The sequence below is a fragment of the Melozone crissalis genome, unplaced genomic scaffold, assembly GCF_028551555.1.
Source record: "Melozone crissalis strain CALT ecotype California unplaced genomic scaffold, PUWL_Pcris_2 ptg000045l_1, whole genome shotgun sequence".
NCBI classification, from domain to species: domain Eukaryota; kingdom Metazoa; phylum Chordata; class Aves; order Passeriformes; family Passerellidae; genus Melozone; species Melozone crissalis.
In genome coordinates, this window is record NW_026535823.1 from 16,773,571 (window position 1) to 16,791,961 (window position 18,391).

The 18,391-nt window shown below is 36.8% G+C and overlaps 2 protein-coding genes across 6 annotated transcripts in view; one reads left to right on the forward strand and one right to left on the reverse strand.

Annotated features, from left to right (window-relative positions):
* Positions 1 to 261, reverse strand: part of RPAP2 (RNA polymerase II associated protein 2) — a 33,661-nt gene extending 33,400 nt beyond the window's left edge. Inside the window, exon 1 of one of the 2 annotated variants that reach the window (XM_054285623.1) lies at positions 180 to 261. In XM_054285623.1, the coding sequence (XP_054141598.1) occupies positions 180 to 228 (49 nt within the window). In that variant the 5' untranslated portion in view covers positions 229 to 261. The remainder of the gene's footprint in view (positions 1 to 179) is intronic. The other variant, XM_054285622.1, reaches the window with a different exon arrangement.
* On the forward strand, positions 262 to 18,386 carry GLMN (glomulin, FKBP associated protein). 4 transcript variants are annotated; one of them, XM_054285617.1, is made up of 20 exons: positions 262 to 319; positions 608 to 744; positions 1,959 to 2,082; positions 2,547 to 2,672; positions 4,063 to 4,182; positions 5,205 to 5,313; positions 6,492 to 6,738; positions 7,211 to 7,310; positions 8,320 to 8,507; positions 8,966 to 9,019; positions 9,816 to 9,846; positions 10,202 to 10,291; positions 10,832 to 10,873; positions 10,965 to 11,038; positions 11,350 to 11,434; positions 12,205 to 12,314; positions 13,431 to 13,494; positions 15,548 to 15,671; positions 17,060 to 17,142; positions 17,272 to 18,386. In XM_054285617.1, exons 3-20 carry the CDS (start codon positions 2,017 to 2,019, stop codon positions 17,377 to 17,379), a joined length of 1,821 nt encoding a protein of 606 aa, XP_054141592.1. In that variant the 5' UTR covers positions 262 to 319; positions 608 to 744; positions 1,959 to 2,016; the 3' UTR covers positions 17,380 to 18,386. The 4 variants fall into 4 exon arrangements, with proteins under 4 accessions (XP_054141592.1, XP_054141596.1, XP_054141595.1 ...); XM_054285621.1 differs by having other exon boundaries at positions 12,208 to 12,314; XM_054285620.1 differs by having other exon boundaries at positions 608 to 716.
* The last annotated feature ends 5 nt before the right edge of the window (positions 18,387 to 18,391 follow it).

The window sequence follows — 18,391 nt, forward strand, 5'->3', positions numbered from 1 at the left end:
CTCACCACGGCCCCGCACCCGGCCCGGCACAGGCCCACAGAGCCGACCTCGGCCGGCCCGCCGCTCCCCTCGGCACGGCAGCTTGGGCGAGTCCGCCACAGTGCCGGTCTGGGGGCACAGGGAGAGCCCAAAGCGCCAGGCGGGGGGAGCGGGGGCTGCCGCGCGATCCCGGCGCCCACCTGCGCGCCGCCGACGGGGCTTGCCCGTCCCGGCCGCCATCATCGCCATCAGCCCTGCTCCGCCCGCCGACCTCTCACCCGGGGCGGAGCCGGGAGAGGCGGCAGCGCGGAGCTGAGGGGTTCCTCTGGCAGGGATTGAGGTGAGGTGGTGTCGCTCTCGGTGCCGGAGAGGCGGCAGCGCGCAGCTGAGGGGTTCCTCTGGCAGGGGCTAAGGTGAGGTGGAGCTGAGGGGTTCCTCTGGCAGGGGCTGAGCTGGGGTGAGGCGGTTCGGTGCCCTTGTGGCTTTTCATTCGGCCGTGTGTTACAGGCTGAGGCTGGCAGCCTTTTCGTCCCAGCCTGGGTATTTTGCCGTCCAGAGAAAGGGTCGAGATATCTGTTTATTAGGAGGGAGTTTAGTGAGTATTAATAGAACGTTTCACGTGATTCAGATGCTGTCCACTTGCCGCTGAAACCTCCTAAAAGATTCAGCTGGAAACCGGATTAAGTATTAAGGCCGGAGACCATCTGCGAGCCCTGCCAGTAAATCCCTGCAGCACGGTGGGTGCTTGGGGTGCCTTTCCAGGTTGTAAGTACATTGTGAAGTTACTGAGGGCTGAAAATGCAAAAGTACTGGTGTTCGAAAGTATGTTAAATTGTTTTGGTGGGATTAGTAACGTTCTGTAAAATGAAAAGATTAAATAGTACAACGTGTGGTAAGAAAGTATGTGGTAATGAGCTGGGTAAAATGATGGCTAGAAAGGATAGGTTTCAGTGACATACAGATGTCAGAACAGGCGGTGAAGAATAGAAAGTGAGTTGTTTATTCTTTGAATAAGAAAGTCACACACAGATGCCTTTTAAGCTTTTGTGAGTTGTCCCCTTTTATGAGCATCTAGATAGGTTCTTTATCTGTGTATTGTCTCATGTAGGTGTGCTGGTGTTTGGCCAGTGTCAGCCCACCACATTCAGTCAAACATAAGAAGAAAGGCTGAGGTCATTGCATGGAGACACCTGTGTTTTGATGAATAGTTATCTAATTAACCAAATGTAGGGGTAATTGGCAGTCATAGTGATCATATAACCAGGTTTAGGCCCATGGCATTACTTAAAACCATAAAGATTATGACTGCTGTTTTGATATATCACGTAGGATAACCAGGCTTGATTGCATTTGTAATTCATGGGCCTGGCTACGTAAAACTTGGTATGTACTTGACATTATTCAAGTGTTATAACTTTGTTGTTTTTAGCAAGAAAGTTTTAAATGTTAATACCTAGAGGTATAAAGCCACTGAACTAGTCCAACCTAGACACTAGAAAAAATAAATGAAACTACACATGTAATCTTCACTGGACTGTTGCTGTAAACTGGCATGGAGTTTGGATCAGTGCCTTCACATGGCAGGTATCAGGTTAGTGTGTTCCAGTCAGGGCTGAGCAGAAGCTCCTCTGGTCAGAGTAGTCACAGAAAATGTAGTGTGTCATGGGTGTGCACAGTTGGTGTGCAGTGAGCCCAGACTTGCTCTGTGTGAGCTGCAGTTTTCCATGTATGTGTCACTGAAACCTTCACACTTCTTAAGATGACCCAGATAGTCCTTGAAAAATTGTTTCCCTTTACATAGAATGCAGGTTGTTTCCTGTCTGTAATTCTGTCTCCTGCAAATATGGGGAGTAGAATAATATAGCATATATTTTGTAAAAATGAATTTTCCCTTATTCTAATTATGTAGTCTTAATATTTGTCTACGTTGTTCTTATTCCTCCATTAACATTTTTCTTGGTAATGTGATTATTTTTCAGCCTCTGTTTTAAGTTTGTGTGATATAATACTGCCCTCTTTAATTTATAATAAATTTTCATGCCAGAAGAACACAGTCAAACTGTAATGGCAGTTGATGAACTTCAAGCCATAATACAAAGATGTGTAAGTAGTTTTCTTTCCTTAGAAGTAACAAGTGTCAGTAGTGTGTTTTCTTTTCATATATTAGAATTAAAGCCAAAATGACCTCAAAAGACAAGTCAGTTGTTGGTAGAACTCTTCATGGGGCAGCTGAGTTCAGCCTCCATGTTTCATTGACTTCTCTGTGGTGCTTATCCCAAGAAGCCTGATTATTTCTGCTTCTTGGAGATGGAAGTGTTCTTGTACCTAGGAACAAAAGCTGGTAGTTGTAGAAAACACATCTTCCAAAGAGAATGCTGTAATCTAGACTTAGTGCTATTGAAATACTGCCTTGTCTTCTGTAGTAACTTGGTAGCCTTTTTAATATGTGGAAAATGTATAAAAGTTGCAATGATGCTACATTTAATTTTGAAATGAAAGCATGGATTTTCTTACTTCTTAATTGACTTTGATAAGTATGGAGTTAAACATTCATATTTTCTTTCTAGCAAATTCTGGAAGAAGCTGATTTCAAAGGAGAAGATTTTAATCTGTTTCAGGTAGCAGGTCAGAAGTGTTTGGAAGATGGATATGCAGCTCAGTTATTGGAAGTAATTCAAAATGAGAAAAACAAGGTGAGTTGAAGTTTGCACTACATATTAGTGTTTATTAACATCATTAATATAAAACTGCTTATTAAGAGGGAAAAGCTACTTTCTCTGTGGAGCAAGGCTGTACATATGAATAGCTAATGGGTTGCTCTGTGTTAAGTGCCCATAATTCTGTGTTCAGGTAGCTCACAGAAACCCAACCCAATCTTAACAAAGCCATTAATAACTTCTGTGAGTGAAGCAGAGAGAAAAGGAAGCAGAAAAGCATAATGAGGAGAAACAGACAGTGTCCCACTTCCGCAGGACAGGGATTTCAGGTGGTGTGCTGGGTCTGGCTGGCATGGAGCTGGCTTTCTTCATGGCAGCTTGCATAGTGTTGTGTTTTGGATTTATGACCAAAATGGTGCTGATAATACATCAGTGTTCCAGCTACTGCTGATCAGTGCTTGTGCAGCATCAAGGCCTTCTCCCTTTCTCACTCTGCCCCCAGTGAGCAGGGAATTTGGGAGGAGGCACAGCTGGACAGCTGACCCAAAGCAGTGAGATGCTCCAAACCATACCACACTGTGCTCAGCAGTAAAGACATGTGGGTAGGGACCCATTCCAAAGCAGCTGTTGTTTGGAGGCTGGCTGGGCATTGGTCTCCTCGTGGGAGATGATCTGCATCATTGCCCATCATGCTCTGCTGTCTTTTCTCTTTCACTTATTACATTGGCCTTATCTCATCTTTGGAGTTCCTCTGTTTTGCTCTTTTGACTCTGGCCCCGATCCCACTGAGGGACAAGAGCAAGCCAGCAGCTGAGGGGTGCTTCATTGCTGTTGGGGGTCAGCCTACCACAAATGGATATAACAATACTGGCCAATTACAGGAGCCAGCTAGGCTGATGCTAATTTGAAATACTAATGTCTGTGGGCACTAGGATGCTGAGAAAATATACCAAATTGAGCAGAGATAAATAGGAAGTTGAGAAAGAAAGTGAAGGGTAGAATATTTTAGCAATGTTATGTGGAGTTCATAATCTGTTACAGGGGGTTCACAATCTGGTTTTGAATTTTGTGAGTTTGGAGTAACAACTGAAAGTCTCAATCCCCTCATGAATAATTTGTCCAAGTGTTCTTTTAGCACAACTCCTTTGCTCAGTCCCATTTTAAATGTATTGTCATGGACGTGTAGAAGTATATATTGACATGTCAACAATTAGAAGAAAACTATACAAAATATGCAGCTGTGTTTATAGGTATGGGCAGAGGACACAATGTGTGTCAAATTATGGTAACAGTTGCCAAATATTCAATGACAGTGATAGTTACAACCAGGACATTGATCTGTTGTTGCTTTTGGTCTTTATGTATAATCTTTCTGGGTTTAAAAGACATCTAGTTTTGGTTTATTCTCTGAATATCTGTTTTTTAGGTTATCGTCAAGAATATGGGTTGGAATCTCATTTCTCCTCTTGTTAGATGTATTTTTATGTATAAACAAGAAGATGATAAGCGAGAACACTGCCTGAGGATACTGGATCAGTTGGCACAGGTATGGTTTTGAAATACATGATTATGATACAACAATGTTAGGGAAGTTCTGCACAAAAAGGAGTTCAAGATCATTAATCCATGAAGCTAATACACCAAAGGCCAATTACACAAACATGTTTGTACAATTTGATTCGGACAATATTTGCATAATGAATCTACATCACTACTTGGGTAAGCTGCTCTTAGTTTAACGTTCCCTCACCTCAGTTTAAAGGTACAGAGAATTCTGAATTCATGGTGCATGTTCAGTGGGTAGGGCTCTTTGTTTGGAAGTGGTAGGCTCAGCATCAGAGGTGTGGTTTTCACATGAAAAGGAGCTAAGTTGATCTGAAGGACACAATCTTACCTGAGTTAGCTCACTTGAGTAAAACTTACAGTATGTTGCTAAATGTCTTTTCTAGTATCTAATTCAAGGTCTCTCCCTTCATGTTCTCTCTTAGTTGTTTCAAAATCATGCTGCAGGACCTTGCCATGTTCCACTTATCTCTGTCTGAATAGTATTTATTGTTCTCTATTCTATGATTCACTCAGAAAAGTCTTTTCCTTAAATCCTTCACCCTTCCTCAATATGAGAATCATTACCTGATGATTCTGATGGAGTAGGAGCAGAAAAATGTTTTAACCTGTAAAAGACTCATTCTCTTTCATTTATGCACTCCAAAAATAACTTGCAAACTTTATAGCTTGAGTTAAATTCACACTCAAGTTCTACTTCTCTCTCTGCTCTGAGTAATTACTTTGCAAAGGTACTCTGAGGTTTTTACAGCCCATTCAAATCAGGTTTAGTGTCAGTTTTTACTATTATATGTTTTCAGCTCATATGGAAGTGTCACACAGGTATGCTCTACAGCAGATGTTAATTGTAGGCATGTACTTACTGTTTCATATTTGTTTTTTAAAATCTTATCTTGGATGTTCAGATCTTCTCTCTTGACATTCAGGAACTTCTGTATTCCATGTGATTTTTTTTTTGAGTATGACCATGGTTATTTAAAAATATGCATTGTTCCTCTCTTGCAGCTCTGCAATCCAAAGGAACTTTTTTTGGGTTTACTTGAGCAGATTGAGCAGACCTCTGGAGAGCAAGTGTGTCAAACTGTCATGTTATTGCTTCAGCCTTTGCAGACAGGTGGGATTCAGTTTCTCATATGATTTCTGAATTAAATTATTTTCTCATTTATTTATAAATTTAGTTTAACCATTGCTGGAATGGTTTCAGAATAAATCCATCCTGAAAAGCTTTACAGTCTATTATATTCTGCAAAATAACACAAGGAATATATTTCATACTTATGTTGGCCTGTTAGAAAAAACATTTAGATGAAACTAATAGCATCAATTGAAAAAGCAATATTCAGCTATTTTTCATCACTTACAAGAATGTGGTCCTATGGCAGTTATATTTAGAGGTGTAAAGCACTCCTACTGTTGTTGCAGAAATAGGGAATCACATAGATTTGTGAAATTCTTCATTATTTGACTTTTAAAACATGCAATTCTATTTTTTATAGTCTAAAACTGTAATTTTGATTGAAGCATGTTGAAATACTGTATTGGTGAGAGGGGAGTGTTATTCTGGCTCACACATGAAAATTAAAATGTTGGGTTTGGCCAGTCTCTAAGTAGGTAACAAGCAGTAGTTTCTGGTTTATTATAGAGATGAAATGAAGTGTTGTGTATCAAGTAGAAGACCGATTGTAGCAATCTCCAGGATATGTTATTGTATTGTTAGAATTTAACAAGAGAAATGTGTGATTTTTTGGGTAGCCATTCTGCAATTAGTCTGCACTGAGTCCAGTTAAATGGAGAGCCTCTGGTGCTGCTTCCTCAGCCTGGGAGAGTGTCTGTTATTTTTGCCATGGAGTGAAAACCAGAGTCAGTTCTCAGCAGAAAAACTGGGCTATTGTCTCTGGTTTTGCCAAGCACTAAAGGAGTCAAGTAATAAATGCATTTTCTGGTCAGATATGTATCATTTCACTTAGTCCAGTTCTAGAAAACATTTTTTAGTTCTCATCCTGCTGCTGTGGAGAAAGGAAGAACATTGAAATGTGTGCCAGATTTAGTATTTGTTATTTGCAAATACATGGCCATGGTAACTACAGTATATTAAATTTGGTGATGATGTTTAGTCTTCCTGGATTTGCTCATGTGATTTCAGGTGTCAGTCCCTCTCCTTCCCTGAAAACAAAATGTTTTCTTTCCTGGTCACGTTGTTTTTCTTCATGTTTTCCTCTACTAAGTAAGTAATGACTTAATATCTCAAAATGTTATCTCTTCTTTTCCCCTTTTTTATTTTCTTTTCCCCAGTGCTTTTGAAGCTTCAGAACAAGAAGGCCTACTCAGTGGGTTTGTCATTGGCCATGATTATGAATCAGCTCACTCCCTTGCCTGTACCTTATACAAAACAACAAATACAAGAAGATAAACTTGGTCTCTGTCAGTGTTGCAATGCAGTGGTGGACTTTGCTAAACCTTTTGTGAGTGAAGTTGTTAAAAATATGGAAAAGTCATCAGAATACAATGACATGGAGCTGAAAGAAGAATTAATAAAATTGTGAGCATTTTATATTTGTGCTATATATTCCTGTAACTTAACAAAATGAATAGTAGGCATTTATTACATAGGTAGCAAATAAATAATCTTTTAGTGTTTTACAGTGCTGCCAACATATATCTAACTAATGTGGTGGTATTTTGATAAAGAACCCCTAACCAGATCTTACATATTCATGCTTTCTGTTTAGTAGAGGGAAATGGTAAAATGGAAATTAGTTGCTGCGTTGTGAAGCTGAGTTGGTATTCCTCTGTTCCTCAAATTTCCAGCAGTGAGAATAATCATAGTCTGGAGGTGAATCTAGGTAAAGCTTCTACAGGAGATGTTGGGTTTTTATTTTTTTATTCTCCTTGGAATACCTTGAATAGCAGCAGCTGCTATGAATACAGACATTATTCTTGGTTATCAATGACACTATCATAGTCTGTATTTATGACTGTACTGGTGATTTATTCACCCCTTTCTTTTCCAGCTGTATGCAAAGCCTGAAATACCCATTGTTGGCAGCTCAGCTTGAGCACCTGGAGGGCATTGAAGAACATCCTTTTCGGCAGTTTGCCACTGAAATTACAGTGAGTGCAGTGGAAATGGATTGCAGTGTGTGCACAGCCAGTGGTCCAGTTCACCACTGCCTGGAATTGTTCTAGTGCTCATTTTGATTTCTGTATTGGTTAGTGGGGTGACTTAATGGCTGTGTAATGTCCTGCCTTTCCTGTTGGGCACAGTCTGAAACCATGTTTTTAATGCTAATTATGAATTACCTTCTCTTTCTCAGTAAACTTGTTTATGGCTTTAGGTAGTGAGAGCTGAAGCTAAGGTCAGTAAGTCATGCTTAGCCTGTGTGACATCATGCATAATCCTAATTTTCCAAAATGTGCCATCCTGGATGTTGGGTTTGGACAACTCCAGAATAGTGAGCTGACCTTGATCTCCCCATTTCTCTTTAATATGTTCAAGAGGAGTTACACTATGTCCTCAGCCACAGGAAGGGTGTGAGGGGGTAACCCCTGTAGTATTTCTGATTTGCAAATGTTAGGGGTTCCTTGTGTTGTGCATCATGAGAAAGAAAGGCCATACAAAGCAAATCTAACTTTAAATCAGGGCTTACCTGTAGCAGCTAAATGTTGTGTTCCATATTGATTAGTGAGAAAAAACCCAAATACTGAGTTTTCTGTGATCTGAAAACCACAGAGATTTTATAACATAATGTTTTCATGAATTTATTGTTACTCAATGTTAGCATTGGGGATAAGGGAGCTGAACTAGGAATTTACAGTTGGTCTTCATTCTCTCTTTTGCTAACTTCTGTGTGCTTGACTTTGCTATCTTAGGAACATTTTTCTAACACTAGTTATTTTTCCTCCAGGATTTTTTGTGTGTGTTTGTGCATATATCATAAATACCACATATTTGTATTAATTAATATACTACAAACATACTATTTATATATTACAAGCATTTATATTAATTTATATGCATGCTGTACAAGAGAATGTATGTAAATACAGTTAGAGCTTTAAAACTTAATTGACACACAGTTATTTTAAAGGCAACTATAGGAAATCTGTTTTCATTTTTTAGGACATTTTGTGGAATATGGGAGAATTGATACCATTAGTGTTTGTACATCATAAAGGCAAAAGTCCACACTGGGAGAATCAGGAGTTTGCAGACATAGAGCGAAAGAATTCTGCTGATTCTTTGGCATGTCTGTCATACCTGATGTTTGTTCAGCATTTTGGTGTTGAATGTTTTCCAGTGGTTTTTAGGTAAGAGCTATTCTTTCTTGCTCATTGTAAGTCTGTACTTTGAAGATTCTTTCTGAATGGAAGAGAACTTTATTTGTGAATAGTTATGAATGAAAACTGTGTTTCAGTAGTATTAATTTTATGTCAACATTTAAGCATTTATATTTTATGTAACTTATGTTTCATAAGAACATACTCCTGCAGATTAATCTAGTGTAGTTTAATTTTAGATGAACAGTCCTTTAAAAGAAACTACTATGATTAGTCACGTGCTGAAAATTAATGTGCATTAATTGTTCATTTACATATCTATAGACAGTTTCCCCATAAGAGTTCTTAACAGTGATTTGACTTACAATTTTTTGTCTATTTAAAAATCAATAATTTTAGAAAGAGATTTTTATTTTTTAAAATATATTAATTATGTGCAAATGTGTATGGCTTATGCAGTTTAATGTAGCTGGATTCTTCTCTTCTAGTCCTTCATACCTTCTGCTGTGCAATATGACACATATTGAAGTGCTGCTGAAAAGGTAGGGTTTGCAGGTCTAGATAGTGAGTGTGATCTTTTACAGTAACTCATTAAAAAAATTTGAAATATTGATAAGTCCAGAGGAGGTTTATAAACTTGAGCATTAAAATAGCAAGTTTCACTACAAGATGTCTTCTCTTACTAAGAAGCAGAAGTTGTCTAAACATTTATGTATTGTTTTCATCTTGTAATGTGATACCATTTTTAGAAACCTTGTTCTGAAAATGTAAAATTAGTAGTTTAAACACATGCAGAATAATTAGAGTGTATACTTACTTGCCCTTCTATAACAATTATTACTAAAGGCAACTATTGTGAAAATATTATTTGGATGTATTCTGACATGATATGCAAAATGATTAAAGGTCAGGCTTTCTAAAGGAAACCAAACTTTACTATATTTACTATGTGATTATTTCACCCTCCATAAGCAGCAGTGTTACCAAATAGCTTCTAGCACTGCTATGGAAGGCAAGTTTCCTATTCTGACTGTTTATAATTTAATTTTCTTTGGTAATCAGTGTCTCTATACCTGTGGGAAATGACACTGCTTTTGAGCAGGTATAAATACTGAGGGGAAAAAAGTAATTTTTGGCTGTGAAGAGATAAGTCTAATGTTTATTTCTCATCAGCAAGTTTATTCTAAAAATCTTTGGGAAGAATAACAAAGATCCTATATTTAAAAAATGGAATGAAAATTGTTGAGGGACAAGTTCTTGTTAACCTCTGTTCTACTATTTCTTCTGAAATATCAACTGTCTTTTTAATTCACAATCTTAAATCTGATTTTTTTCTAGAACAGAAGAATCTGTATTATCTAAAGGACTTGTAAGTTGTTTTTTAAAATTTTTAAATTTTTGATGTTACAATGTTTTATTTTTTCAGTTTGAGGAATGGTAAAACTTCTGTTTGTCCTTCTTGGAGAGGTATGAATGATAGTTCAGATAATAGTTCCAGAAATATTTTGAGGCTTAAGTATTTGTCAGTCATACAAATACCTGTATTTATTGAACTTTACAGTCCTGCATAAATGTTTAAGTTACAGCTATCACTTATAATTGCAGCTGCTTATCTGAATGAGTATTTCTGAGTGAAGGCTGTTTTAGCCATGAAATGTTAAGCTGATAATGTCCTGTATATGTGCATACTGTTGACATCTTTCTTTTCTTTTCCACACCTGCAGGATCTGTTTGAGAGCTGTTTATTGAGAATGGAAGATAACAGCCTTCTCCATCACTATTTAGAACTCAGAGGCTTTATTAATGTACCTCAGGTAATAAGGAGCAGTGTACAGGAGTCTCCAAAGTTTGATTAGAAATCATACCTAGCTGTCCTCTGGGTGTTTGAGAAGAGGCATCCTACTGGACCTTTACACACCTGTGCTCTTAAACTGAAACCTTCAGTGTCTTGCTATGCAGAATTGTCTTTGCTACCTGCTGCAGCATGAAGTTCAGTGACAATTCCAACAAACCCAGTGGATGTGCAGGTCACTGAAGGTGCAGGTGGGCACAGATTTAGGTGAAAGGTGGTGCTTGCTCATTTTTGTCTCCTCCTTGCCAGCCTTGGCTACATTCTTACCTGCCCTGCAACCAGCAGCACAGGAATAGTGTTGCAGATCAGCCCTGGGATTCTGACCACTGAAGAAAGCATGAATTTCTCTGATGAGAATCTTCTATTGCCTGGACATTCCCAATGTTCTGTGGCTTTTTTGTTTGGTTTGTTTATTTGAAGTCTTGAGTAGATTATTATGTTACATCACACTGACTATAATCTGTATGTAATTATAAATTTTATTTCCTTTCTCTGACTGCAGGATTTGGTGAGAATTATGACCCTTTGTCCCATGGAGCATATGGTATGTTAAGTTGCCTACAGAATCAGTTGGATTCTGAATGCTGAGTTAATTTTTTTTTAGAATTCATCTGAAACGTCTCTGTTTTCTTTAGAGAAAGAAGAGTTTAAATGTTTTGCAGTTGTTCATAGACAAGTTTGATACAGAAGGAAAATACACATTATTCAGGTAAGCATCCAGGCACCAAAGGCAGTTTGTGTAATCTCAGCCCTAGTGCATCTTAATTGTATCAATACATTGATCTCTGACAGAATTTCCATCTGATAAGCCAGATTAATTTTACTATGTTAATATTTTGATAAATCATGAATTTCAATTGTCTCTTATAAAATTAGCTATCTTCTGTAAGCCAGTGTTTAAAGGTTACATAGTCATACTGTTCTGTGGTAAAACTCCCACTTAACTCAAGACTTTGATAACATTCACTAACTCTAGGGGCAGCTTTAAAGAGACAATATCTTTGTTTTGTTTGTTTGAAGGTGTTTACTGAAGACAAGCAACCATGCTGGTGTGGAAGGATACATTATTAAAAATGTAAAGGATCAGATTCACTTAGCATTAACGGTGAGGCTGTTACCAATAAAAACCAAGTTGTCTTCTCAAAATTCTGTCAGTATGATATTGAAAAAATGTCTACAGCTTAAACTTCTAGTGGTACATTAAAAAAATGCACTTTGAAAAGATGCATAAGGTTAGAAAATTTTATTAAAAACATTACTTTGGCCTTTTCTGTGTATGCATATTTAGGTTATAATTTTACAGTTGTATTTTTAATTGCAGTATCTTAGTGTATTTTTCTAAGAAGTTACTACCTTTTCTGTGCTTGAAAATACATTTCTCTCCTAAAGTGAAACTGCTCAGATTGTTTTATCCCCACAGTTCCTCATTTTTAAAATATAATTCAAATATTACAGTTCAGATAGAATTATTAATTTTTTTCTTTGCTTTTATGATGGCAGTCAGCATTTTATTATGAGTGCTTTGCAAATGATAAATCCATCAGGAAGAGCTGGGCTAGATCAAAGCCATTTTAATCTCATATTTTATAATAATTATACCAGAAAGTTGGGAAAATTAATTAAAACTATATTATTAACTTTCTACTATACAGTTTCAGAATTCTCTTACTATGTTTCTTCCATTTCTTTCCTGGCTGACAAAAAAAATTAAAATTATGAAGAGGCTGTTTTGTGTACTTCACTCACATGTCAATATTAGAAAACATTTCTTACAGGGTTTGATTTTTTTAAACATTTCTGTTTTCTGCAAGTTATTGTTACAGTATTTAAGAGTTAAATTTTGTACTCACCTGAACTTTTTGTATTTTTTTTCAGAAGGAGTATGACAACATTTGGTTTACAGGACATCACCTGATCTCCCTTTTAGATTTAGTGCTTTCACTTCCAGAAGGTGCTGAGACTGATCTTCTGCAAAACTCAGACAGGTGAGTTGGAATCACAGTTACAAGCTTTTCTTCTTTCTTCATTATTAAAAAAGACTTTAAACTACCTTACTACAGTGATGTATGCTGCCATGTAATTCATGAGGTGACAGCATCAATGTATTTTAAGGTTTTGCAACTAGAAATGGAAATGGTCACTTATTTTAACCAGCTCTGTGAAGAAGAATGTCACAATGCCATTACATTAATTTTTAACAATAAAAAAGGATGTCCTCCTCCATTCCCCAGGGATGTAAGACTTCAGATGTGAAATGACATAACTAATGGGTAAAGCATTATTTCCTCAGGAATGTGTGGTTTGTCAGCTCTCTGCAGAAGCAGCTGAAGGAATAAAAGCAATGGGGTGTGGTGGCTGATGTCATACAGGGGAATAATAATTAGATGCAACCTATGGTGCAAGGCATCTTTGAGGCAGTTTCACAGATTGCTACTGGGAATCTAGAATCTTATGAGTAGGATTACAGATCCATCTGAACAGTAAATAATTGCATTAAAAAAAACTCAGACAACTGAAATGTGTCTGAAAAATCTTGTGTATGTAGGGTAGGTCTTCCTGTATGATAAGTACTATGATGCTGCTTGTGCTTGTAAATCAGTGGGGAGATAATGTCCAGATGGACACATACCTGCTTAAAGAGCCCAGAAGTATGATGGTTAACTGTACTTGTTATCTGGAAAAAACCAATTCATAATCTGCTCAAAAGTATGGTAAAACAAAAGCAAAAAAAAAAGAAAAAAGTACATTCAAAAGTAAAAATTCAGTACAGTAATAAAGAAAACTGTCACACTAGTTTCAAATCAAGTTTGGATCCCCAGTGATATATATTATAAATCCTGTGATAAGGTTCTGTCTCTTGAGAGGACTCTTTCCCTCACAATCACCAGCCCTCTGCAATCTGATGGCAGTTTCAGTTTTACTTGCCAAGTGTGAGCTGTAGTATGCACATCACTACACACGATGCTCTAGGTGGAGCTGTACTGCTCCAAGATGGGGGGTTGCTTTATGTACAGATGGGTTCTCCATACCAGCATGTCTGCCTAAAGGACATTTAAAATTGCAATCCTGGTAAGAGGGATCTGTGTGTTTGTAATTCACAGGGTTATGGCATCACTGAATCTGCTGAGGTACTTAGTCATTAAGGATTGTGAAAGTGACAATCAGGTACGTACTATTTGATTTGAAAGTGATTGATTAGCTGAGAGATGGATTCACATGAACACTCTTATCCCTAATTCAAAAAAATGTGGGTTTTGCATTTTTGTTTTCAGTGGTTGGTTCCCCAGAAGTGATGCTTTTATTAAGACATTAGGAAATACATGATATGGTGCTTTGTTTTGATGAAATTGTTTGCATAGATGCTGTTCCTATAAACAAATTAATCCTTTTACTCTGCCTGTTGAACTGATCTATATCCATAACAATAGAGTATGTCACCACAAAATCACATACCCAACAATTATTCCCACATGAAAAAATAGTTATTTTTGCTTATTTATTTGCTGGTATCCCTCAAACCACCAACTGGATATCTTTATAGCAATAATAACACAATAATATAATTTATTGTTTTCTAAAATACAAAAAAAAAAATCTGATCTACTTTTAGACTAATTTGAAAATTTATCTAGGAATTAATTTTGTAAGCACCCAATAATGTTACTAATCTAATTAGAATAACAGTGAAATAACTAGTACTGATTGCTGAAACTGTAATGAAAATAAAAAGCAAAATTAGCTTTCAGTGGGTGCATTTCTAATTTACTATTTATTTAGTTATTTTACTAAATTTACTATTTATTTATTTATTTTACTATTTATTTACTAGTTAATATTGGTAAACTGTATCTGTTTGTACTATTTAAGTACTCATAGTGATCTCCTCAGTTAGATATAAATACATGGCTTTGTAAGAAAAGTAAGAATTCCTCTTTTATTATTAATAAAAAACTACACATAGTGGCACTCAGCTGTTCTAACAGTGCTGTCTAGTACCTGGCAAAAAGAATGTCCATACAGTTTGAGGAAAAAATAGCATCACATCTTCTGAAGATTTTCCCTTAAATTTAGCCTCTGTCAGTTCTTCTTGACTTCTTCCCTGTCTCTCTTCATACAGTGCAAGTGAGGCAGAAAGAAAGTGCCTCCTTCCACGTCAGTTCAGATATCTTGATTGCTGTGTAGCAAGCATTTTCATTAATCAAGTTTAAAAATAAGTCTTTTTCTAGAAAGCTCCTTTTTTAAGCCACATACTGGTGGAAGTAATTACTGTTCTTATTTGAACTGTTAACTCTGTCATCTAGTATTAAAAATCGCTGAATTTTCCACTGTTGTTAGTGGATTCACTGTATTTAAAATTGAAAATTCTTATTTTTATTGTCCTTATTCTGCCCTTTGAGGATACTGCCTGAAGAAAGGAGTTGTATAAATGGCTCCTCTATACAAAGCAGCCTTTGTGTCTTTGGATTTGTTTCCTTCTACAGCAGTTTGTAGCAAACCCAAGCTTATTTTCCTCTCTGTAACCCTGAACAGCCTTGGTTTTGAGCATCTTTCCCTTGCACCTCCTGCTTCCTGAATGCCATCATTGTGCCTCCTTTCTGCCCATGTCAAACTGGGACAGTTTTGTTGTTGCTGTGGCTGCTGAGCTGAAGGATGGGAGAGTAGCATATCCAGTAACATTCCTACAGTGCTTTTAAAATGCAATATAGACAATTGGGAAGCATGATATTTATCACAACTTTCATTTAATTCAGGAATGTCAATTTAAATATTTGTTCTGTTTTCCTGCTGAATTATCTGAGAGGAGCCTACATCTGCCATTTACTTGCTGTAGAGATTCTAGCCTGAGGAAGGGCCTAGAACCTCCCCTCCAACACATCCAGATTCTTTCAGCTTTGCTTACAGGAGCAAGCTGAAAATGTGCATTTCCATTGCTGTAGTTACCAGCCTACACACTAAGTCCTCCCTACCTCTGCACCTTTTTTTTTTTACTGCTTCATCAGCCAATCAACAAATAATGTAAGGGAGAGGAAGAGGAGCTGAAATACCCAGCACAATGCTGCTCATGCTTCAATGCATGACTCTGAATTATTTTTTTCTCTTTTCCTCCCTGCACAGAAGTATATGTTATAAAGACTAGTCAAAAAACTTGTGCTCAAAGCTTAGTATTGCAATGCTTCACTGAACCTGGTTTGTAACCTTCTCTGTTCTGTTTGACTAGACTGGTGTATGGACCACACTTGGCAAGATAGAGCAGAATTTCTTAAAACCGCTGCGTGTAGGACTCAATATGTCAAAAGCACATTATGAAGCAGAAATTAAAAATAAGAAAGAAAACAGAAAAGGTCAGTTTTTGTTGGTTTTTTGTTCTTAGTGTTGTTCATATCTAGAAACTTTGGTAATCCTTTGGAAATGAGGAACTGGTGAATGCTGCATAGATCAAGTTTTATTTAACTGTTGCCACTACTCCAAATTTCAAATAATAATTCAGTAGTTGCTGAATTAAAAATTTTCATTATTGGTCAGAAAAATCTGAACTTACCTGTCATCACATTTGTAAATCTTATGGAAACTTGATAGAACTGTCACATTTAGACCTTCAGAACTTGTTCTGCATTTATACTTTTGATTTTAATGTTACAAAGGAGAAACTAAGTTTCTCTGAATACATAACCCTTAGGTTTCAAACCAGGTGTGGGAGGGTTAACAAAAGAAAAAATAAGTCACAGTGCTCTCTAAAGCCTGAAGCATTACATTCATTTTTTAAAATACATGATTTTTTTTATCTGACACACAGAATCAGATTCTGCCCTGGGTTAAGCAGGCACATTGCATGGGGCACAAGAGCTGTAGCTGCTTTAGGCAATCCCTCTGTATGTCACATCCTCTGTTCCTTGTGGTCTCCAGTATAATTAAGATAGCCCAAGGAATTTGTGTCTGCCACTAAAAATGTCAATATAGCTTTTTGCCTCTAGTCCTATCCTCTTCCATTGCAAACCATGTACTTATGAGGCAAAGAAGGGGACTTTTTTCCTCAAGACAACCTGTGGATATCTCTCTAAAGGGAATCCTTCAAAATTAATCAGGAAGCTTTTTTCTTAAGTCCCTCTTACAGTTCTCTAGCCTTTGACAAAACATAAAGAAATATGAGTTTGGGAGAGAACATCTAAATAGTAACAGTAAATGGTTTAGCTTTCTTCCCTTGTGTTTAATCTTTGTAAGCATTACATTGAATTTCAAATATGTGGTCTGAATGTAAGAGGTTTTTCCCTTACTTTTCAGACCTGTCCTTGTAGTTTAGCCTGCTGCAAGTAATCTGTCTGAAACAGAGAGGCCTGCAGCCTTTTCTTAATAAAATAAGTATTTAATGTCTGGATTCATTTAGTCAAGCTAAAGAACTCCTACTATCTCCCTGGATGTGGAAATACTAAAAATGTATCAAAACTGGGCCAGATAACATTTTATTCTTCATTTTGAAGAGCATGTGCACTCTATAAAATTAGTTCCAGTTGCAGATCTTGCCTGTTTAGTAATGTAGGAATGTGTGTTATACAAAGTATAAAGATATCACCCAACTCCAATTGCCTTCCTTTTAAGGTTCAGCACCCTCTGTCATGTGTTTTATCAATCCCTAGATTTCTGTTCTTAACAATTGCTGTCATGAAATGTTAATATTTTAAATATTCTTTTAATTCTAAGGGTCATGTTGGTTTCTTCATGTTTTCTTCTATAGAGGCACACAGTTCTAACACAGTTTGCTCTGTAACTGTTAGTGGGGAAAAGATGCCTGCCATGACTACTGGAATGCAGCTTCAAGTGAGTGTGTACTTCCCTTCAGTCACTCAGAAGTACTGACTTTTTTTTTTCAATGTGGAGACAAAAGTAAATGTAAAATGTATAAAAAAAAACTAATAAAAATAACACTTATCTTTCTTGTCATTTCAGGTTTTACACTCAGCTCTCTTCACATTTGACTTAATAGAAAGTGTTCTAGCTCGGGTAGAAGAACTCATTGAAGTGAAAACAAAAGCTGTAATGGATGAGAATAGCTAAGGCAGCTGAAGTGTTTGAATTTACATCCTCCTGACAGGATCACTGGACTATGAGACTCCAGTTGCAGGGGAGGCTGTGGCCCTGTAAAGAAGAGCAGTTTAGAGGGGCCTCCAGAAGAACTGCAAATGCTGCTCTTCAGAAGTCTCACTGCTGGTTTTTATTTTCTTTTGCTCTTGTTGCATGTGATTTGGAGATATGGTCTGTTTACTCCTCTTCCGAATTTGATGCTTTTTCTTAAGTTTAGAAACTAAAAAAAAAACAGGTGTGTTCCTCTCTGTGGCAAGGAGGTATGGTTAGGCATTTATTTTTTTTAATTTTCAGAATTTGTTGGGTAATAGTTGCTGACTGGAGTCGTGAATTACAAAGATTTTTATCAAGTGATTGAAGAACCATTAATTCAAAAGCCCTGATTAAGCAAAATATGTTTTTATTAGCACATTTTAATGTTGACAAACAAGCTTCTCTATTTGCAGACAGGACTGTGAGGTACAGATAGCTAACACTATAGAATATACTATGTATAGATAGCACAAACCCTGTGGCAAAGGAAACCAGGTTTAAAGAAAAACAACCTTGGGCCAAATAAGATGTAAGAACTTAGTAACATAACAGATAACACTTATGTTTAAAAGCAGTGTAAGGTTGCATACATACAGCCGTTGTTTTTAGGGATACCTGTATTTTGGAATTGTTTTAATCATCCTTATCTTTAATTGTACAGCTTTCTTTAAAAAACAGTAATTTTTTTGGGGAATTATTAATAAATAGATGAGCCTCTAAGGTCCGAACCAAGTTAAAAATAAGGATGACTTTCCTATTGTGCAGCTAAACCACTTTTTTCCCTCTCTAGAAAGCACATTTGGTATCAAGTATGATATTTTTCATTGTATAGCTATTTAATATGAATTTTCATGCCAAATGCATATGTTGTATGTAGTCTTTTGAAATGTAACTATATTTTTAAGAACATTCTATATTTTGTTTAAAATGTAGCCACTCTATTTATGAATAA

Coding starts and splice junctions, on each gene's coding strand:
- GLMN (XM_054285617.1), top strand. CDS start 2,017: ATGCCAGAAGAACACAGTCAAACTGTAATGGCAGTTGATGAACTTCAA. Junction 2,673..4,062: donor TTCAAAATGAGAAAAACAAG/GTGAGTTGAAGT, acceptor TCTGTTTTTTAG/GTTATCGTCAAGAATATGGG. Junction 11,039..11,349: donor GGAAAATACACATTATTCAG/GTAAGCATCCAG, acceptor GTTTGTTTGAAG/GTGTTTACTGAAGACAAGCA.